The 23,826-nt window shown below is 43.5% G+C and overlaps 1 protein-coding gene across 1 annotated transcript in view; it reads left to right on the top strand.

Annotated features, from left to right (window-relative positions):
* The window catches only part of LYST (lysosomal trafficking regulator), a 574,932-nt gene that overhangs the window by 45,561 nt on the left and 505,545 nt on the right, over nucleotides 1–23,826 (top strand). The window contains exon 3 of the mRNA XM_083176391.1: nucleotides 10,652–10,742. Coding sequence (XP_083032517.1) covers nucleotides 10,652–10,742 — 91 coding nt within the window. The remainder of the gene's footprint in view (nucleotides 1–10,651; nucleotides 10,743–23,826) is intronic.

The following is a 23,826-nucleotide window of genomic DNA, read 5'->3' as shown; positions in this document are numbered from 1 at the left end:
ACTTATGTACTAACTGGGCTGCCGATTTTGAAATTGGGTCCATCGCATCGCATCCGACCATATCGCATGCGATGCGATGGACCCGATTTTTCCATAGGATTCAATGTTAAAATGGACTGAGTCCATTTTAACATGGAATTCAATGGGAAAAAGGGGTCCTTTTATTACCCCTACTATCCAAGTGGGCATGGAGTTGGATATAAACCTGTGGCGAGCGTAGCGAGCCACCGAGCCTGATGCGTTGCGAGCCACCGAGCCTGAAGCGTGGCGAGCGGACACAGAATACCGTCCCCTCGCGGGGCTCGCCACGCTTCGGGCTCGCTACGCTCGCCACAGGTTTATATCCAACTCCATGCCCACTTGGATAGTAGGGGTATGAAAAGGACCCCTTTTTCCCATTGAATTCCATGTTAATATGGACTTAGTCCATTTTAACATTGAATCCTATGGAAAAATCGGGGCATCGCATCTGATTGTATGCCTTAAGTTAAGGCATACAATCAAAAAATCGGCAGCCCAGATAATACATAAGTACCGAAGATTCTTGCCCACTCCATTACCAAAGGAGTCTCTGCTCCGAACAGTTCAGTCCCTTCTAGAAAAAGGAGTGGTGATCCCGGTCCCTCGGGAAGAATGGAAAACAGATTTTTACTCCATTCTGTTTTTAGTGCCCAAGCCGGACGGTTCCTTCAGACCAATCTTAAACTTTAAATCTATAAATCTCCACTTGTGGGTAGACCACTTCAAGATGGAGTTTCTGCGGTCTGTGCTTCTCAGCCTGGACCAGGGAGAATTTTTGGCGTCCATGGATATCTAGGACGCATATCTGCATGTCCCTATTCACCTGGAGCACCAAACACTCCTGAGGTTTGCGATAGGGGACCGGCATTTCCAATTCCGGGCGTTGCCCTTTGGACTGGCCACAGCTCCAAGGGTATTCACCAAAATCATATCGTGATGGTGGCTGCTCTCCGATTGAGGGGTATCGTTGTGATGCCTTATCTGGACGACCTGGTGTTCAAAGCAGATTCAGCAGAGACTTTGCAGAAACACCTAGCGGAGGCTATTCAGTTTTTGAGAGTTCACGGTTGTCTTTTAAACTTACAAAAGTCTCAACTTGTCCCATCACAGAGGATTCAGTTCCTGGGGGTGATCATGAATACTCATTTACATCGGGTATTCCTGCCAGAGACAAAGGCCAAAGACATGTCTCTCCTGGTAAGGGCGATTCTGGATTCACCGAGTCCCTTGATCTGGAAGTGCTTAAAGTTGCTGGGCAAAATGATGGCGATTTTCGAGACGCTACAGTTTGCCAGGTTCCACTCCCAGGTATTCCAATGGAACATTCTGACTTCTTGGTCGGGGAATACCCAGACCATAAAAACAGAGAGGATGAAGCTGACTTCAGAAACCAGGTCTTCCCTCCGATGGTGGACAGATGTGGATTCCCTTCAGTGGGGTCGGTCTCTTCAGGCTTGGGACTGGCTGGTAGTCACTACCGATGCCAGTCTCAGGGGCTGGGGGGGCGGTAGTCCTGGACTTAAGGCTTCAGAGCTTGTGGACTACGGAGGAGTCAGCACTACCGATAAACGTTCTGGAGCTTCGGGCTGTTTGGATGGCACTATACCTAGCAGAGGACAGGCTGAAAGGTCTTCCCTTAAGGATTCAGTCGGACAATGCCACGGCTGTGGTGTACCTGAATCATCAGGGGGGCACACGCAGCAGGCTGGCCATGGGGGAGGTTTCCCGGATTTTCTCGTGGGCGGGGTGAAAAATGTCGAGGCCGATTTTCTTGAGCAGGGAGGAACTGCTCAAGGGAGAATGGAGGTTGAACCCACAGATTTTTCAGCAGTAAACATCTCATTGGGGGACCCCGGAGGTGGACCTCATGGTGTCCCGGTTCAACCATCAGGTACCAGGTTCTTTGCCAGGACACGGGATCCTTTAGCATCGGCTGTGGATGCAATGACCGTTCCCTGGACAGGGAGTCTGGCGTATGTTTTCCCCCCTTTTCCGATGATCTTGAAAAGCAAGGGTTTCTCAGAGGCTGTGGTGAATACCATGATTAAGGCCAGGAAGTCGGTATCTTCGGCCAACTATTATAGAGTCTGGAAGACCTATATTAGGTGGTGTGAGAGACAGAAATCTCATACGTCAAGGTTCAGTTTCTCAAAGTTACTTGAATTCCTTCGGGATGTTTTTTCTTCAGGTCTCAGCCTCCAATCGCTTAAAGTACAAATATCAGCTCTGTCAATCTTCTTTCAGAAGAGGATAGCAGTGCTTCCGGAGGGCAGACCTTCCTTCAGGGAGTTTCCAGGTTGAAATCACCATACAAGCAACCAGTGGCACCCTGGGATTTGTCTCTGGTGCTGGAGTGCCTTCAAAAACCACCATTTGAGCCGTTAAAGTCGGCTGACCTTAAGTTTCTGACATGGAAATTGGTGTTTTTATTGGCTGTTTCCTCTGCTAAGAGGGTTTCGGAGTTGGGGGCTTTGTCCTGTAAGCCTCCCTTCCTTATATTTCATGATGACAGGGCTGTTCTTAGAACAGTTCCCCAATTTTTGCCGAAAGTAGTGTCTACTTTCCATTTGAATCAGGAGATTGTTCTACTTGTGTTTCAACCCCCTGAGGGTTCGAAGAAAAGGGACAAATTAAGGAATTTGTATGTGGTGCGCGGCTTGCGCATTTATGTGGACAGAGTGAAACGTTTTTTGAAGACGGATACCTTATTGGTCTTGTACGATGTACACAAGAGAGGTTGGCCTGCTTCTAAGCAGACAATTGCCAGGTGGTTGAGGTCAGTCATTGCTTTTGCGTATACTAAGGTTGGTAGGCCTGTTTCGGCTAAGATTAACGCACATAGCACCAGGTCTGTGGCCACCTCTTGGGCGGTTCGCCATGGGGCTACAGCTGAGCAAGTATGCAAGGCCGCCACTTGGTCATCTTTTCACACTTTTGCCAAATTCTACAGGTTCCATGAGTTCGTGTCGGAGGACGCATATTTCGGGCGAGCAGTGATGAGAGCTGCAGACCTGAGCGTACCCTCCCAAAGGACCGGCTCTTGAACATCCCAATGTGAAGCTGTGTCACCAGGACCATTGAAAGAGAAAAAGGGATTTTTGTAAGAACTTACCATTCAAATCCCTTTCTCTGATATGGTCCTGGTGACACAGCGATCCCTCCCTTACGCTCAGTAAGTATGCCAGTGTTCATGATGTTTCATGTTATGATGGTTACAAAGAAATGTTAAATTTGTGCATATAATATGTTCAGGCGTTTGTACTGAGTTGATGTATTCCAGTGGCTTTGCAAGTTGAACTGTGGATTCTGGGATGCAGTGGGAGGAGCCTACCCCTCTGAAATCTTTAGGATAGGTGCCTGGCTCCTGCGTACCCTCCTACATCCCAATGTGAAGCTGTGTCACTAGGACCATATCAGAGAAAGGAAAGGGATTTGAACGGTAGGTTCTTACAAAAATCCCTTTATTTTTGGGTTGCTGTTTGGGCTTAACAGCTTCCCTGCGACGAGGGATGCCGGGGGAAGGGACAGTTGCAGGCCTTTCAAGGAACCAAACTGATCCCTGCTGCAGGTCCAGCGACCTGAGAAGGTGCTGTTACCAGTGAGCACACCCCCAGCTGCCGCACACCCCTGGCTCAGCCTGAAGACACCGGTGGCGAGTAATATCCGGGTCCCCTTAGTGGGGTACGCCAGTTTTATGTGCGGTATGGTGGCGCGGTGGCCCTGCACAGGTATCGCGCGCAGGTGTTTTTACACTGCAGCCACGCCGACAGACTGGATGCCAGACATTGCCGCTGGACCACTAGGGCATATACCGATATGTGGGTAATCCTTATTGCAAGGTTCCCAGGCGCCAGTATAAAAATTTGTATAGCCCTGGCGCCATTACAAGGGGCGGGGCTTAGCTCAGAGCGGGACCTGAGCGCGCCTGTACACACTGTTTCCTGCTTCTTCTCCTGCTGTGGGCGCCATTACAGCAGAGCAGAGATCACTCCTCAGCGCAGCCTTGAAGAGATAGAGATCAGTCAGCAGAGACAGCAAGTATAGCGTTTGATAGCGCTTTAAGTGTGCTATTTAGCCACTTATAGCAGTACACAGTATTTATATATTGGTGTCTGTAAATTGAGGCCGGTCTATATAATCGGTAGACCAGGTTACAGGGTGCTGGTGTCCCCCATGTTCCTCTGAGTTCGCCCACTGCTAGTTAAGCATTTTACACACTGTTATACAGTATGTATATATGTATATGTATATGTATATGTATATATATATATATATATATATATATATATATATATATGTGATCAACTGCACATAATATATATAGGTACTTGTTTCCTAGCATGGCGCCACCGATTTTAATTTATGTCATCGAGTCTATCAGATCCCTATGCGATCAGACCCGATTTTTAATTGAACACCTACCCTGATGGGTAATTATTATGTCAAATGCCCCCCCATTGTTAACGCCACCCCACTCTCAACGCCAACCCGAAGCATGGCGAGCGCAGCGGTAAGCGTCCTCCGACCACTATCCACATCGGCGTGGAGTTGATTTTATAAAGTGTGGCGAGCGCAGCGAGGCGAGCGGACGCGTATTACTTCACATGTATTCCGCATCCCCTCGCCACGCTTCGGGCTCGGTGGCTTGCTGCGCTCGCCACACTATCTAAAATTAACTCCACGCTGAGGTGAATAGTGGGGGTATGAAAAGGTCAGAGGACGCGTACCGCCGCCCCTGGCAGGCTCGCTGCGCTCGCCATGCTTCGGGTTGGCGTTAATAGTGGGGTGGCGTTAACAATGGGGGGGGGGGGGGGGCATTTGACATAATTACCCATCAGGGTGGGTGTACAATATGAAATCGCGTCGCATCGCATTGCATCGCATGCCATTGTAATGTGACGCGATTTTAACATTGTATAGGAAACTCTTAAAACCCAAATATCTGGTCAGATCAGGTCCCATCGCATACCTTAACTAATGGTATGTGATGGGACCCAACGGGCGCCGTGCTAGGAAACAAGTACCTATATATATTACTGTACATTCACTGCTTGTGTGTTCAGTGTGATTCCAGTGTGTTTAAGGGGGTGCTATTTTCTCCAGCATGGTGAGAAAGATAACTTGCATGATTTGCAGCAACAAGTTTGCTCCAAGCTCTACATCACAAGTTGCATGTGAGCAATGTATGTTACCACAGCTCAGTAACATGTCTCCGCAGCGCAGTGGTTCGCAGGCTGACTCCCAGGGACCCTCATGGGCCACTGGTATGAAAGCCATGTTGGAGAATGTTTAATCACAGCTGGCAACTAATACTTTACAGACTAAGCAGGTACAGCAGGATTTAAAAGTGCTTTCAGCAAGGGTGGATATTCTGACACCCATGCTAGATTTGCCTCTAGAAACACCTGTTGAAGGGGACCCATTCTTTGTGTCCCATAGGAGACATGATATTGTCTTTCCTGAACAGTCTGACTTAGAACATGTGTTCAAAGCTGCCTGGAAAAATCCAGAGAAACGCTTCTCATTATCCAAGCGTTTTAAGTCTGCCTTCACTTTTGATCCTACGGGCAGGAAGGTGTGGGAGGAGCCCCCTATAGTGGATGCTTCAGTGTCCCGCCTTTCAAAAAAGGTTGTATTCCCAGTCCCAGGTACTTCGACCTTAAAAGACGCGGTCGATAGGAAACTAGATGGCACGGTGAAGGCTATGTATACAGCCAGTGGGGCATCCCAATGCCCGGTGCTTGCTAGTTGCTGGATGGCTAAGGCTATCTTTACTGAGGAAGCCGCCAATTCCAGTGACAGGCGGAGAAACGCGTTTTTGAGCCCTATTCACCGCTGGTCCTGCACTTACTTTTGTTCAGCTCAACATACGTGGATTACAAATTAACCACCTAGCTGGCTGGTCCAGCAGGAGAAGGTCCCCATTACAGCTATTCCGGAGTGCATCGCTGGTAAATTCTTGGAGAGACTGACCTGAGGTTAACATACCACATAAAGCAGCGCACTATCCATGGAGCCAAGTGTACAGGACTGGTAATTATATGAAATACCTCACTGCCTCTAGTTGAATTTGCATAAAGCCTCATGTATTGCTACAATTCAAGTGACTGAACTGAACGGCAATCCCGGCTAATCTAGCTTTTAGTATATGTTTAATGTTGTTTGTCTTGTTTGTATGTTTTATTGTGCACATATTCATGAATTGTCATTGGTTGGATCTACCCAGATTTAGGTCGTCTTCATTTGACGGTGTGGCTGCTGAGAGGTCCATCCTGAGGAGGGCTGGTATACCCCGTGCGGTTATACCCACCATGCTACGTGCCAGGAAAGAGGTCACCTCAGCACACTACCACCGGATATGGCGTTCATATGTGGTTTGGTGCGAGAGGCGTGGGGTTTCCACATGCCTGTTCAAAAAGGCAAGACGACGCCTTTTTCTGCAGGAAGGTTTGACTGCGGGGCTGAGGCTGAATACCTTAAAGGTTCAGGTCTCATCTTTTTTCAGAAGAAGTTCGCTTTTCTTCCAGAGGTGCAAACCTTTTTTCAGGGGGTGCTTCGTTTGCAGCCACCCATTCGCCCTCCAACGGCTCCCTGGGACCTGGACTTGGTGCTGCAGTACCTTCAGTCCTCGGTATTTGAGCCCTTGGAGGAGGTGGACCTTCGCTACCTCTACCGCTACCTACGAAGGTCGTACTATTGCTGGCTCTGGCATCTGCCAGACGTGTATCGGAACTGGGGGCTCTTTCTTGTCGCTCCCCGTTTCTTCAATTTCATTCTGACAGAGCGGAGCTCCATACCAGCCTGGCCTTCCTTCCAAAGGTAGTATCGGCCTTTCACTTGAACCAGCCCATTGTGGTTCCTGCTTTTCCAGAGGACTCGCCGGAAGCGAGATTCTTGGATGTGGTTAGGGCTCTGAGGATTTATGTAGCCCGCACAGCCTCTATCAGGAAGTCTGATTCGCTGTTTGTTACCTACGACCCTGTGCGTCGTGGATGACCAGCTTCAAAACAAATGCTGTCCAGGTGGATTCGGTTGACTATCCGTCAGGCCTATGTCACCTCTTCACGGACTCCTCCTGTTTGCACAATGGCGCATTCAACCAGGTCGGTAGGGTCCTCTTGGGCGGCTTCCCGAGGGGTTTCTCTCCAGCAGCTCTGCCGAGTGGCTACCTGGTCTGGCTGTGGAACCTTTGTTAAGTTCTACAGGTTTGATACGTTTGCAGCTCCTGCTTCAGTGTTTGGCCGCAGGGTATTAAGGGGTTCTCAGTGCTCACCCACCCACGATTGGGGGCTCTGGGACGTCCCCATTGTAACTCCAGTGACACCTAGTGGATGAAGGAGAAAGAGGGATTTTGTATTTACCGTAAATCCTTTTCTCCGAGTCCACAGGTGTCACACGACGCCCACCACATCGCTGTTCTCTTTTCAGTTGCCTTCGGGCTTATATCCTACAAGGACCATTACCTTGGAGTTTCCCTGCTAGGGTTACGTTGGTTATGTTAGTATGTTACATTGTCTGTTGACTTTGTATGTTTGAACTTTCAGTGTTTTCTCACTGTTTTTCTTCTTTACTTCTTGTATTGAATGATGTATGTGGTATTAACCTCCTCTTCGGAAGTGTGTTTTATCTTCCGGCTCCCTTCCGGGCACAAACTTTCTGACTGACCTGGAGGGGAAGTAGAAGGGGAGGAGTTAGCCACTCTAATCTTTTATTTAAAGTGCCCATGCTCCCTGTGGTCGCCTTCTATTCCCCAGTGTAACTCCAGTGACACCTGTGGACTCTGAGAAAAGGATTTACGGTAAGTACAAAATCCCTCTTTTTCAAGAGAGAAAAAATGGCCAGATTGGCAATTGTATCACTTATTGCATGGTGTGTATGCATATATTGTATCCCAATTACAATCTTTAGGGGAGAAAAATTGACAGTAGTAAATTTAATTTTTTAAGGTGATTGTTGTAATATTATTCTATATCCGTTTAAATAGAACTGGTGTACCTGTTCCGCCCCTTCCCCTCCTGGGGAGAGTGTTGCAGAGGATCAGGCTTCAAAGGGTGCAGGCAATCCTAATAGCACCGGATTGGCCCCGGAGGGCATGGTATGCAAGTCTGCAAAACATGCTGGTAGAAGAACCGTGGCGGCTGCCTCTCAAAAGAGATCTTCTGGTACAAGGCCCCTTTGTCTACCAGGACTTAGGGCGTCTTTGTTTAACGGCCTGGAGGTTGAGCGGGACATCTTAGCTCTAAAGATTTGGCGAAGATATGTGTCTTGGTGCGAGCACATGAGTTTTCCGCCAGCGGACTTTAAATTGGTCTGTTTTTTGCATTTCTTGTAGGTGGACCTTGATAAAGAGGCCTCTCAGGAGCAACCAGAAGTCCCACTGGAGATTTATATATATATATATATATATATATATATATATATATATATATTTTACTACTGGGTGAAGGATTATCATCCGCAGTTTAGGTTAAGTTTTATAACCCAGTCACAGAGGAGGCTAACCGGAATACAAAGACCTTTTACACTATAGGCCACATAAGACTGGCACACTACTAACCAACCTATTGATATGGGTATATTCCTAATATAGGGTCAAAGAACACCATGTCCCGATAACAAAATCTATGAGACATCTCTGTAAAGAAGGAAGTGTTCTACTTGTTTCATAATTCATGTTATTTTCCCCTAATGAAGTCTCTTTGAGACGAAACGCGTTGGGTTCTCTACAAGCGTTTTATCTTGCTAATCCCGTGAAGTCGAATAAACATATATTGGAAAAACATCTCCTGTTCACTTCACTGGATGTGTATCTTGCAAAAGTGTATTTGGACATTTATAATCTCATTTTTGGTGCCATACCACTATTGGGTAAAAAAAAAAAAAAAGGGGTTCAGTCCCTGAAACGTTGACCACATCAGTGCTTCTGCATTTTTTTCTTTATTAATCTCTGAGTGACATCTGCCTTTGAAATATATTATATTTATCTCCGGTGTCCGGTCCGGCACTCGGTCCTTGAATGAGGAGCTCCACTCCGGTGCCTTCCAATATGGTTTTTTAGAGTAATGGTTAAAGAAATGGCGGCACCTGAAGACTGTTGTAGATTGAATAGATTTATAAAAGCATAAAACAGTGCATTAAACTCCGACGTTTCGGGGATACAACCCCATTTTCAAGGTGCAGAAAGGGAAGGTGCAAACTGCATGACTCACAGGGGCTCTGTTGTGGAGTCATGCAGTATGCACCTTCCCTCTGAAGCTCTAATTTGGAGGGCCTAAAACTGCTGTGCCTAAACAAGATTTTGTTTGAAGAAATACACAATTGTGCTTTTATTGGATGCCACATATCTGGATCCTATTTGAAAATACGTTTCTGGTTCTCTATCTGATATACCCATAGCTTTTTCGGTCATATTGTTGTCCCTGATTAAGTCATCTTGTCGTGATGAAACGCGTTGGGTTTTCTCTTCAGAACAAATCTATCAATCTACCAGGAATTATTTTGTAATCACTTGGAATAAACTATTTGTGTATACTGTCACACCTTGAAAGGTGTTTTAATGTACATTTTACCCATTTTATGTATTAAATATTATACATGAACTGAATTGTTTCACTGTCTCAGCGCCCTCTGAAACCCCATTCTTTTATATATATATATATATATATATATATATATATATATATATATATATATATATATATATATATATATATATATATATATATATATAATAGTTCTAAGGGCCACACAAGTCCTATTAAGGGCACTCACCAACTTAGTTAGGTAAATCAGAAAAGTTTTATTTACATCACCATTTCCATATAAGTCTTCTTCTTACTCGCAGGTAAGATACAGGTCGACGTTTCGGCCACGTATGGCCTTTCTCAAGACCACAGCTCAGGACAACCTTCCACTCCCAAGATACCAGGTATCTTGACCCTGGTATCTTGGAGTGGAAGGTTGTCCTGAGCTGTGGTCTTGAGAAAGGCCATACGTGGCCGAAACGTCGACCTGTATCTTACCTGCGAGTAAGAAGAAGACTTATATGGAAATGGTGATGTAAATAAAACTTTTCTGATTTACCTAACTAAGTTGGTGAGTGCCCTTAATAGGACTTGTGTGGCCCTTGGAACTATTATATGTGGAACAGTGGAGTAAACTGTTGCCTTAAAGGAGCACCCCAGTGTCAACTGCTGTTGACAGTGAGTGCGGAACTCAAAGAAAATATATATATATATATTTGGTATTATATATTTATTATGGAAGAAAAGAGATTAGGCGGTAGCTAGCGGGTGAAGAAGGCTCAAGCTTGACGTTTAAAAAAAAAATAAATTCATTTAGAATAGGTGAGATAAGACCATGTTTGGATGGTGGGGGAAAGATGCCAATAGTCATAGTTTGAAGAGTTAAGCAAGGTGGGCGCATGCGCTGTGGGATAAGGAGCTTAGGAGGCGAGGTGCAAGTGGGAGGGTATCAACCTTGAGACATTATTTTTAAATGCCGAAAATACAATAATTGGAACAAGTAAATGTAATTAAATAATTTGATTGTAGAGCACTTTCTTTTTTCCTCTACAAAATTAGCACTTTAAATGATCGTCATCTCATTTAGTTTTTGTCTTTTATTACAGGATCTAACATGTCGGGAGGAACTGATCACTCTCATTTTGTCTCTTCTGCCACTGGTGTGGAAGATTCCGGTAGATGAAGAAATGACCAGAGGTAAACTCCTTTTAATAAAATGATTAGATTTGCTGTCTTTGTGTAAATTTGTTAAAGTACAGTGCTAATCAGTCAAAAATTACGCATTGTTATTTAATGATGAGGTTTTTGCTTCCGTACAGTATCTAAAATTCCATTATCTTGACTTGGGGATTGCCTAAAATCAATTTTATTTTGTTACTGTCATTTTTACTTTCAACTTTACTTGTTTCACTTTTATTGGTCTTAACAAATGTTTTTCCTACCGTGTTTCCCCGATAATAAGACCTCCCCCGAAAATAAGACCTCTCCCAGATTTTGGACATGTGTCTAAAATAAGACCTCCCCCGAAAATAAGGCTGATTCAAATTTCAATCCAGTGGATTGCAAACAATACATACTGTACTAACCCCCGCTAACCTCCGCTAACCTCCAGGTGATCCTCATTCACCTATGAGGTATTTAGAGACCTCCGGCTTCTACAGATGCCACTTTGCTCCCGGTCCCAGGGATGCATTGCGGGAGCGGCGTGACGTCGCCGCGCACATCACGCGGCTGCAGCAGAACGGCTGCAGCAGAGCACAGAGCGCTGGCGTTGATGCGACAGAGAGGAGGAGAGGTGTGTAAAGGAGGCTACGGTACGTTCCCTCTCTTTAACTGGGGGCATGTTTACAAGGAGCACTGGGGGCATGTTTAAAAGCAGGACAGGGGCATGTTTACCATATCAAGGGGGTTTGGGGCATGTCAAAGATGGCGGACTGGGGCCTGTTTAAAAGGAGCACTGGGGCATGTTTAAAAGGTGCACTGGGGCATGTTTAAAAGGTGCACTGGGGCATGTTTAAAAGGAGCACAGGGGCATGTTTAAAAGAAGCATGTTTTTTGACATTTGCTGCCAATGTGTACCGTATTAAAATAAGACCTCCCCTGAAAATAAGGCCTATGGTGTTTTTTGTTGGTTGAAAAAAAATAAGACAGTGTCTTATTATCGGGGAAACACGGTATAATAGATATGTTACTTGTTTCACTGTAAAAAAAAAAAAAAAAACTGCTTACATAAGAAAAAAAAATGTGTATATTTTCTCAGGAGTATTGTTCCTTGTCCTCCAATAAGATTTTGCTAGAACATCAGCTAGAAGTTAAATGTTATCATTTTGTGCTGACTGCTCACTGTCACAGCTCGCACTGTTTGTATTAAACTGCCCCCCTGCACACACTTTTTCCCCGTCGCTGGGTTTTTGCAGCGACGGGGAAACAGCGTGTGCGGCCGCTAAAACAGCGGGTTCCCTGCATTAGCCATGAGACTTGCTGTTTTGGGGAATCCTCGCTGTCCCCCAGAATATTGAATAAGGTGAGTGGCCGGTTTAATGGCTAGGGTTGCTTGTTTTCGGCGATCTCCGCCATTTAACCCCTTCGCCAGCCGTGAATAAGTGCTGTGTAGTCAGAGCGCCAGGCAAGTCTATAATCAAACAAAATAACAAAGTGTCAGCGTGCTGCTCTTCTCGCACACTGCTAGGTAGCACGTGTTTCGCAGAGTAGCTTCATTGGGACCAACCTGAGTCTGACATGATTTAAATACCCATTAATGGGCCACTTCAATAGTTTTGTACTATCAGGGTCCCATATGTGATAAAAAAGGACAATAGGTACCCCCTATTTTCATCCCATTATCAGAGGTCCTACTGAGGCAGGCTAACTACCCCACCAACACCTACCTGAGGTCTTGGGAGGTGCTGGGGTAGCAGCAGCTGTCCCATCCACCGGTGGGAGCATTTCTGCACATACCTCCCCTCTGGCTCCAATTTCACTAATGTCCTATTGGATACTGGGCATAGTCTTAAGACATTGGGTATTAGAGGGTATCCGCAGGAGACAGGCACATCTATAACTTTGAAGCTGGGTGCACTGGCTCCTCCCCTCTGATTCCCCGCCCATGAACCAGTTTAGAAAAATGTGCCCTCAGGAGAGGATGCACACTGCTGGAGCTCCAGAGAGTTTGTCTTCAGTTTACTTTCTTTTATTATTTTGGGTTTGATGTGTTGGACTTCACAGCACTCCTGCTTTGTGGGAAGTCAGGAGAAGGGTTAAGTTGCAGGCCTCTTAAGGTGCCGAGCTGCAGGACCACTGTCCAGAGTGGGTTGTTGTCATCACGGGCATTGCGCTGCAGTGTTACACACCCCCAGCATGAGGCACACTCCTGACTCAGTCCGAAGACGTCAGTGGTGAGTAAAAACCGGGGTCCCCACAGCTGGGTACCCCGGTTCATTTGAGCAGCAAGATGGCAGCGGCGGCAGACGCGGTGTCCCTGCACAGGGGCTGTGCAGACCGCCGTCACAGACTGGATGCTAAGTGACCGTCCCTGGGCTACCAGGGCAGTTCACACTAAGGTCCTTATTCTAGTTCACTCCTTCTGACAAAATCCTTCTTAGATGGACAAAACCATGTGCACTGCAGGGGGGCAGATGTTACATGTGCAGAGAGAATAAGATTTGGGTGGGGTTTTACTTCAAAGTGAGATCTATATTGCAGTGTAAAAATAAAGCAGCAAGTATTTACCCTGCACAGAAACAAAATAATTCACGCAAATGTAATTCTCTCTGCACAAGTAACATCTGCCCCCCTGCAGTGCACATGGTTTTGTCCATCTAAGAAGATTTTGAACTAGAATAAGGCCCTAAATGCGCTCTTCAGGCGGGCGATACGGACAGCCAGCGCCAGTATAAATATTAGTGAAAGCCCCAGCGCCATTACAAAGTGGCGGGGCTTCAGTGGAGCGGGACCAGAGTCTCTTTGCACGCCAACACTGCTTCCTGCTTCTCCCTGGGCGCTAGTGGTTTTAGCGCTAAATCGCTCATTCTGTGTCACACTGTGCGCTCATTGTAATTCACATTGATTGTGTATGTACTGAAACCAACTCCTAAAACGGGGGTTAAGGTTACAGGTTGTTCTGTTCTCCTCAGTGTATTCTGAGAGCTCCCCTACGGGCTTGTTAAAGCTACACACATCCTGTGATAGAGCTCACACATATATAGCTTCTATACACTGCACACTGATTTTATATTCATATATTTCATTGTGATTGTTGGTTGTTGTGGAAAGGTTTATATATTCTCCAGCATGGTGAGAAAAATAATCTGTGTCATTTGCAGCACTAAGTTTGTGCCTAGGTCCACTTCACAGATTACCTGTGAACAATGCATGTGGGACCTCGCAAGCAGACTCCCAGGAGCCTGAGTGGGCAGCAGGCATTAAGAGCATGCTGCAGACAGTGTCAGCTCAATTGGCTGCAAATAGGTCCTGCTGCACTTGCTTGGTCTGCACACTATCTGTTCTGACCAAACGGGAGGATAATATTAACCCCACCACGGGCCAGTCACGTAAGCTTTCTGCGGCCGCCATGTTGCCTGATTCAGATGCTGATTCTCAGGCAGGCGATGATAATTATGATGATGTACAGAAAAAAGGGGGGCGGTGAACCGAATCAGAGCGCTGTAGGTCTGCAGGTGGAAAGATGGAATGCTAGTGGTAACCCCGTACCACCGGGGACAAGTATTCAAAGGGTAATGTGTACTAGACACATATGTTGCATTCCACACGGATCCTCCTGCGAGCTTCAACAATACAAAAAGGGGATGAAAAAGGACGTTCCTATCTTACAAGGAGCGCTCCTCTTCTCCGATTTCAGGAAGATAAGTGTAAAGTCACCACAGTGTATCCTTAGTCGTAAATGGGATAGTGGATAACCGTCTACCACACTTCAGGGGTGAGGGGGAGGTACCATACGTCCCTTGTCAGGGATAGGTGTCTCCTCTTCTCCGAACGATAATATATTTCACCAAATGTCAGGTCACATCAGAAACCTTTTATCCTCTTCACATGTATCCATATGCCAATAAACCATATAGGGACAGAATAGAACCGAAATATGGTGTAATACAATTTCATTTATTGGTCACAAACATACAGATAGGGGACAATGATAAAAAGGTGTTTCTAAGGTCAGGTGGAAAGAAAACCATATGTAGGGATTCAAGCTATTACCAGAAATGATGGAGAACTAAGGTGGCACAAAGTTCTCAAACGAGCATCAGAGGTAAAAAAGTCCCGGAAACTTTTTCTCTCTAGACGAGTGTACACCACAAGGTCCTGGTAACGCGATCCTCAGATGGGTAAGTAACAGCTGGGTCCTACGCGTTTCAACCGCCTTCTGCGGTCTTTGTCAAGGATAAAGTTCCAGGCTGTCAGTTCCTGTTTAAAAAGGGTAAGTGTCCAATTAAAGATCCCGCGCTACGTCGCGTCAATCCGAGTTTCCGGTGTGTTACACCGGAAATTGTCATCCGACAGTCTGCCCCACTTCCGTCCGTCTCATCTGGTGTATCGGACGCCACACTTCCGGTTTCGTATATACACGCTCCGGAATAGCAGCCGCATTCAGACGTAAAATTCTCCTTCCATGTTCTGATTGGTCTCTGGGGAGGAGCCACGGGAGGAGGTTGTGTCAAGATGAGATGCATAACGTTGATGTCTAAAGTGCGGATAGTACGGACGGTTTCTCAATTCCATTATCATATATGGAGTAGAAAAAAAGGGACAAAGTTAGAATAAATATAATTGAAAGATATATAAAAAATTAAAAGAGTATATTTTCTCATTTTGAATAAAAAATCTGGTTGAATAAAAGATGGCTAAAAAGAGAAATCAAAACGAAGGGAGGTTAAAAATGTCTATAAAAACCATTTTATCTCAAAGTCTTTGTTAAGACCATTAGGGTATAAGGTATTGAGATTAAAAATACATTTCATTTCCTCCTTTGCCAGCTGAGATGCTTTATTTTTCTTTCTTGGGTCATCCTTGATTTCTTTGATGCCTATAAATCTGACGATATGGTTCGGATTGGATTGGTGAACAGCTTTAAAATGATGGGATAGACTGTGTGTTTCAAGGCCCTTTTTTATGTTGTTTAGGTGTTCCGTTATACGGGTCTTAAGGGGTCTTGACGTACGGCCTATATAAAAGAGATTACATGTGCACTCAATGGCATAAACTATATTGGGGGTATTACATGTAATAAAATTATCAATTAAAAAGTGGGTTCCATTAATAGTTAAATCGGTTGTTTTGGAGTGGCCATTACTCTTAATAGTCTGGCACCCCTTGCACAGACCGCATCTGTGGAAACCTTTAGTTCGGATCCTGCCACTTGGGTTAACTGTATAAAAGGCACTTCTTACAAGTTTGTTTTTAATATTGGGGGCCTTTTTGTAGATAAATTTTGGCTTCTTTGGAAGATGGATACCAATGACAGGATCTTTTAACAGAATTTTCCAGTTCTTTTTGAAGGATTTTTCGATAATTTTGTGTTAGGCATTGAATCCGGTTATGAACGCCCACTGAAAATCATCCCCTCCCTGGGTTGTTTCTGGTTTCTGTTTGGACTGTAAGAGGGTTTCCCTTTCTATTTCTTCTGTTTCCCTTAGGGTTCTGGAGATAGTTTCATTCGTATATCCACTTTTTACAAAACTTTCTGCCATTTTAGTTGCTTGTTGTTTATAGGTGCTAATACTGGAGCAATTACGTCTAAGGCGTTTGAATTGCCCGCCTGGGATTGCATTTAGCCAGGTGTTGTGGTGGCAACTGTTTCTCTGTATGTAGGAGAGACAGTCCGTGGGTTTTGTATAAGTTTTAGTCTCAAGGTGTCCCTCAATGTCTGAAATTGTAATGTCCAGGAAGTCAATGCTGGATTGACTGATATTGAAAGTCAATTCAATGTTGTTATCATTTTGGTTGATGTAGTCACAGAAGATTTTAAGGTCAGATTCACTTCCTCTCCAGATAAAGATGATATCGTCTATATATCGAGACCAGGATACCAGATCCGCTCCAAAGCTATGCCCGCTCCACACATGTTCCTCTTCCCACAGTCCCATGAAGATATTGGCGTAGCTTGGAGCGAATCTGGTACCCATCGCAGTTCCCACCTTTTGAGTGTAATAGTTGCCATCGAACATGAAATAATTATTGTTCAGGATAAGATCTATGCAGTCTATAAGGAGATGTTGCAGATGGGGATCTAGATTGCTTCTTTCGAGAAATTTTGTGGTTGCTCTAATCCCTTTGTCATGTCGAATGATCGAATACAGAGATTTGACATCTGCTGTCACTAAATAGTATCCTGTCTCCCACTGGATCGTGGGTAGAAGGTTAAGGAGACTACTAGTGTCTTTTAGATGTGACCGATTGGTTTGAACCAAAGGCTGTAGATAATAATCAGTGAATTCTGATAAATTTGCAGTGACTGAATTAACCCCGGACACTATGGGTCGTCCTGGGGGGCAGATGGGGTCTTTATGGATTTTGGGTAGTAAATATATGACTGGTATCATAGGTTCTGTGATATTAAGGAATTTGAATTCCTTTTCATTAATGGTCTCTAAATTCTTGTATTTGGTCAGCAAAGTTATTATTTTTTCTTGTATTTTCGTGGTGGGGTCCGATCTTATTTTGAGATAGGTTTCTTGATCTCCCAAATGTTTAATAACTTCGTCGATGTACCATTTCTTATCTAGCACTACCACTCCACCGCCTTTGTCGGCTGGCTTTACAATAATTTCTTTATTATCGCTAAGGTTTTTTAATGCCTGCCTTTCTTTTTTTGTTAAATTGTATTTGGTTTTCTTTATGGAGACTTTTTTAATATCTTCTACTACTAAGGAGCTAAAAGTTTCAATGAAATTGCCTTTGATGTGGGATGGGTAAAAAATTGATTTGGGTTTGAAGTGACTAGTGGTAGGTAGTTCTTCGGATTCCATTTCGGTTTCTTTTTTGTTCAGAAAAAACTTTTTGAGACAAAGTTTGCGTACGAATTTATGTACGTCCACAAAACTGTCGAATTTATTTATGTTAGCAGTTGGGGCATATTTGAGTCCTTTTTCAAGCACTGAAATCTCCATAGGGGAGAGGGTATATTTACTTAAATTAAATATTTTTACTTTGTTTAGAGTGTTATCCTCTGGAGTGTCTCCGTTTTGCGGGACATTATCTCCAGGGATTTCATCATTTGGAGGGTTACTGGTTATCTTTTTTCTCTTTCTGTTTCTTTTTGATTTATTCTTATTTTTCTTGATGCGGGTGCCGCCTCTTTTCCCTCTCCTGGTTTTATTTATTTTATATGGCGTTGGTCGCTCCCTCTCTCTAAAAAACGGATTCTATTGGAATCCTTTTGTAAGGGGGAGTATCTATTTTGTGTATTTAATGGTGATCCTGGATGATCATCGAAATTAATACGTCTTTTAAACGGTCTCCTCGGATGTTCCCATTGTTGATCATATGTTTCATTACGATAATTCTCTCTGTGATTTCTATGTTGTGGAATTTTATAAGGGCTGACATGGTTTTCAGTGTTATATTTTCTATTGTCGGGTTGTCTAAAATTGCCATTGTATTTTTTGTATTGGGGGCGGTTAGTATCATATCTATTTCTCTGATGGTTCCACCTTTCGGGGGTGGTGGGATCTGAATATTCATACCTATAGGTGTTTCTAGGACCATTGGGGTATGTATAAGGGTTTCTATTTTCCTTTTGATTTTTTTGGTTAGTTCCTTTACGTCTTTGTCCCAAAGGTCTGATATTTCCTATAGGTTTGTGGGATTTACAGTCACATGCTGGGGTTGGTTCTAGTATTTCCGTTGTTGTTGTTTCCTTTTTATCTCGAATAAATTTTCTCAGTTTGCGATCTATCATGGGTTTAGAGAGTTTTTTGATGTTTTCCTCTATTCTTTTCTCGTATTCGGTATATTCTGGTAGGTCCGAGAAAGGATGGATCAGTTCTTTATATTTTTTTATTTCATCATCCAGGAGTAGGAGTTGTTTTTTCCTCTCCTCAATGATGAGTGTCATCAGGCGGACGGAGCAATTATAGGTAATTTTATTCCAATCTTCTTTGAATTTTTCAGTCGCTATTTCAAAGGAAGCCTGTTTATCAATGATCAAACCCCTAGGAATAATATCATGTGCGAGATATTTTTCAAGAGTTACTACCTCCCACCAGATTTTATTCTCTTTGATCAAGATTTTTTCTAATTTCCTCATAATGCTCTCTAAATTTTCATCTATCAATTCTGAGCTTTCAACCTCATTACAAAAAATGTGTCCTAATAGGGTAACTCTTTTTTCCCTATACTTGAACATGGTAGCAGCTGAGATATAACGGTTCTCCTATGGGGTATATCGAAATAGTACAGAAAAAAGGGGGGCGGTGAACCGAATCAGAGCGCTGTAGGTCTGCAGGTGGAAAGATGGAATGCTAGTGGTAACCCCGTACCACCGGGGACAAGTATTCAAAGGGTAATGTGTACTAGACACATATGTTGCATTCCACACGGATCCTCCTGCGAGCTTCAACAATACAAAAAGGGGATGAAAAAGGACGTTCCTATCTTACAAGGAGCGCTCCTCTTCTCCGATTTCAGGAAGATAAGTGTAAAGTCACCACAGTGTATCCTTAGTCGTAAATGGGATAGTGGATAACCGTCTACCACACTTCAGGGGTGAGGGGGAGGTACCATACGTCCCTTGTCAGGGATAGGTGTCTCCTCTTCTCCGAACGATAATATATTTCACCAAATGTCAGGTCACATCAGAAACCTTTTATCCTCTTCACATGTATCCATATGCCAATAAACCATATAGGGACAGAATAGAACCGAAATATGGTGTAATACAATTTCATTTATTGGTCACAAACATACAGATAGGGGACAATGATAAAAAGGTGTTTCTAAGGTCAGGTGGAAAGAAAACCATATGTAGGGATTCAAGCTATTACCAGAAATGATGGAGAACTAAGGTGGCACAAAGTTCTCAAACGAGCATCAGAGGTAAAAAAGTCCCGGAAACTTTTTCTCTCTAGACGAGTGTACACCACAAGGTCCTGGTAACGCGATCCTCAGATGGGTAAGTAACAGCTGGGTCCTACGCGTTTCAACCGCCTTCTGCGGTCTTTGTCAAGGATAAAGTTCCAGGCTGTCAGTTCCTGTTTAAAAAGGGTAAGTGTCCAATTAAAGATCCCGCGCTACGTCGCGTCAATCCGAGTTTCCGGTGTGTTACACCGGAAATTGTCATCCGACAGTCTGCCCCACTTCCGTCCGTCTCATCTGGTGTATCGGACGCCACACGGACGGAAGTGGGGCAGACTGTCGGATGACAATTTCCGGTGTAACACACCGGAAACTCGGATTGACGCGACGTAGCGCGGGATCTTTAATTGGACACTTACCCTTTTTAAACAGGAACTGACAGCCTGGAACTTTATCCTTGACAAAGACCGCAGAAGGCGGTTGAAACGCGTAGGACCCAGCTGTTACTTACCCATCTGAGGATCGCGTTACCAGGACCTTGTGGTGTACACTCGTCTAGAGAGAAAAAGTTTCCGGGACTTTTTTACCTCTGATGCTCGTTTGAGAACTTTGTGCCACCTTAGTTCTCCATCATTTCTGGTAATAGCTTGAATCCCTACATATGGTTTTCTTTCCACCTGACCTTAGAAACACCTTTTTATCATTGTCCCCTATCTGTATGTTTGTGACCAATAAATGAAATTGTATTACACCATATTTCGGTTCTATTCTGTCCCTATATGGTTTATTGGCATATGGATACATGTGAAGAGGATAAAAGGTTTCTGATGTGACCTGACATTTGGTGAAATATATTATCGTTCGGAGAAGAGGAGACACCTATCCCTGACAAGGGACGTATGGTACCTCCCCCTCACCCCTGAAGTGTGGTAGACGGTTATCCACTATCCCATTTACGACTAAGGATACACTGTGGTGACTTTACACTTATCTTCCTGAAATCGGAGAAGAGGAGCGCTCCTTGTAAGATAGGAACGTCCTTTTTCATCCCCTTTTTGTATTGTTGAAGCTCGCAGGAGGATCTGTGTGGAATGCAACATATGTGTCTAGTACACATTACCCTTTGAATACTTGTCCCCGGTGGTACGGGGTTACCACTAGCATTCCATCTTTCCACCTGCAGACCTACAGCGCTCTGATTCGGTTCACCGCCCCCCTTTTTTCTGTACTATTTCGATATACCCCATAGGAGAACCGTTATATCTCAGCTGCTACCATGTTCAAGTATAGGGAAAAAAGAGTTACCCTATTAGGACACATTTTTTGTAATGAGGTTGAAAGCTCAGAATTGATAGATGAAAATTTAGAGAGCATTATGAGGAAATTAGAAAAAATCTTGATCAAAGAGAATAAAATCTGGTGGGAGGTAGTAACTCTTGAAAAATATCTCGCACATGATATTATTCCTAGGGGTTTGATCATTGATAAACAGGCTTCCTTTGAAATAGCGACTGAAAAATTCAAAGAAGATTGGAATAAAATTACCTATAATTGCTCCGTCCGCCTGATGACACTCATCATTGAGGAGAGGAAAAAACAACTCCTACTCCTGGATGATGAAATAAAAAAATATAAAGAACTGATCCATCCTTTCTCGGACCTACCAGAATATACCGAATACGAGAAAAGAATAGAGGAAAACATCAAAAAACTCTCTAAACCCATGATAGATCGCAAACTGAGAAAATTTATTCGAGATAAAAAGGAAACAACAACAACGGAAATACTAGAACCAACCCCAGCATGTGACTGTAAATCCCACAAACCTATAGGAAATATCAGACCTTTAGGACAAAGACGTAAAGGAACTAACCAAAAAAATCAAAAGGAAAATAGAAACCCTTATACATACCCCAATGGTCCTAGAAACACCTATAGGTATGAATATTCAGATCCCACCACCCCCGAAAGGTGGAACCATCAGAGAAATAGATATGATACTAACCGCCCCCAATACAAAAAATACAATGGCAATTTTAGACAACCCGACAATAGAAAATATAACACTGAAAACCATGTCAGCCCTTATAAAATTCCACAACATAGAAATCACAGAGAGAATTATCGTAATGAAACATATGATCAACAATGGGAACATCCGAGGAGACCGTTTAAAAGACGTATTAATTTCGATGATCATCCAGGATCACCATTAAATACACAAAATAGATACTCCCCCTTACAAAAGGATTCCAATAGAATCCGTTTTTTAGAGAGAGGGAGCGACCAACGCCATATAAAATAAATAAAACCAGGAGAGGGAAAAGAGGCGGCACCCGCATCAAGAAAAATAAGAATAAATCAAAAAGAAACAGAAAGAGAAAAAAGATAACCAGTAACCCTCCAAATGATGAAATCCCTGGAGATAATGTCCCGCAAAACGGAGACACTCCAGAGGATAACACTCTAAACAAAGTAAAAATATTTAATTTAAGTAAATATACCCTCTCCCCTATGGAGATTTCAGTGCTTGAAAAAGGACTCAAATATGCCCCAACTGCTAACATAAATAAATTCGACAGTTTTGTGGACGTACATAAATTCGTACGCAAACTTTGTCTCAAAAAGTTTTTTCTGAACAAAAAAGAAACCGAAATGGAATCCGAAGAACTACCTACCACTAGTCACTTCAAACCCAAATCAATTTTTTACCCATCCCACATCAAAGGCAATTTCATTGAAACTTTTAGCTCCTTAGTAGTAGAAGATATTAAAAAAGTCTCCATAAAGAAAACCAAATACAATTTAACAAAAAAAGAAAGGCAGGCATTAAAAAACCTTAGCGATAATAAAGAAATTATTGTAAAGCCAGCCGACAAAGGCGGTGGAGTGGTAGTGCTAGATAAGAAATGGTACATCGACGAAGTTATTAAACATTTGGGAGATCAAGAAACCTATCTCAAAATAAGATCGGACCCCACCACGAAAATACAAGAAAAAATAATAACTTTGCTGACCAAATACAAGAATTTAGAGACCATTAATGAAAAGGAATTCAAATTCCTTAATATCACAGAACCTATGATACCAGTCATATATTTACTACCCAAAATCCATAAAGACCCCATCTGCCCCCCAGGACGACCCATAGTGTCCGGGGTTAATTCAGTCACTGCAAATTTATCAGAATTCACTGATTATTATCTACAGCCTTTGGTTCAAACCAATCGGTCACATCTAAAAGACACTAGTAGTCTCCTTAACCTTCTACCCACGATCCAGTGGGAGACAGGATACTATTTAGTGACAGCAGATGTCAAATCTCTGTATTCGATCATTCGACATGACAAAGGGATTAGAGCAACCACAAAATTTCTCGAAAGAAGCAATCTAGATCCCCATCTGCAACATCTCCTTATAGACTGCATAGATCTTATCCTGAACAATAATTATTTCATGTTCGATGGCAACTATTACACTCAAAAGGTGGGAACTGCGATGGGTACCAGATTCGCTCCAAGCTACGCCAATATCTTCATGGGACTGTGGGAAGAGGAACATGTGTGGAGCGGGCATAGCTTTGGAGCGGATCTGGTATCCTGGTCTCGATATATAGACGATATCGTCTTTATCTGGAGAGGAAGTGAATCTGACCTTAAAATCTTCTGTGACTACCTCAACCAAAATGATAACAACATTGAATTGACTTTCAATATCAGTCAATCCAGCATTGACTTCCTGGACATTACAATTTCAGACATTGAGGGACACCTTGAGACTAAAACTTATACAAAACCCACGGACTGTCTCTCCTACATACAGAGAAACAGTTGCCACCACAACACCTGGCTAAATGCAATCCCAGGCGGGCAATTCAAACGCCTTAGACGTAATTGCTCCAGTATTAGCACCTATAAACAACAAGCAACTAAAATGGCAGAAAGTTTTGTAAAAAGTGGATATACGAATAAAACTATCTCCAGAACCCTAAGGGAAACAGAAGAAATAGAAAGGGAAACCCTCTTACAGTCCAAACAGAAACCAGAAACAACCCAGGGAGGGGATGATTTTCAGTGGGCGTTCATAACCGGATTCAATGTCCAACACAAAATTATCGAAAAATCCTTCAAAAAGAACTGGAAAATTCTGTTAAAAGATCCTGTCATTGGTATCCATCTTCCAAAGAAGCCAAAATTTATCTACAAAAAGGCCCCCAATATTAAAAACAAACTTGTAAGAAGTGCCTTTTATA

The sequence above is a fragment of the Crinia signifera genome, chromosome 3 (genome assembly GCF_055691185.1).
Source record: "Crinia signifera chromosome 3, ASM5569118v1, whole genome shotgun sequence".
Taxonomy (NCBI): domain Eukaryota; kingdom Metazoa; phylum Chordata; class Amphibia; order Anura; family Myobatrachidae; genus Crinia; species Crinia signifera.
Note: the sequence above shows the minus strand (reverse complement) of the source record. Positions and strands in the feature narration are given on the sequence as shown.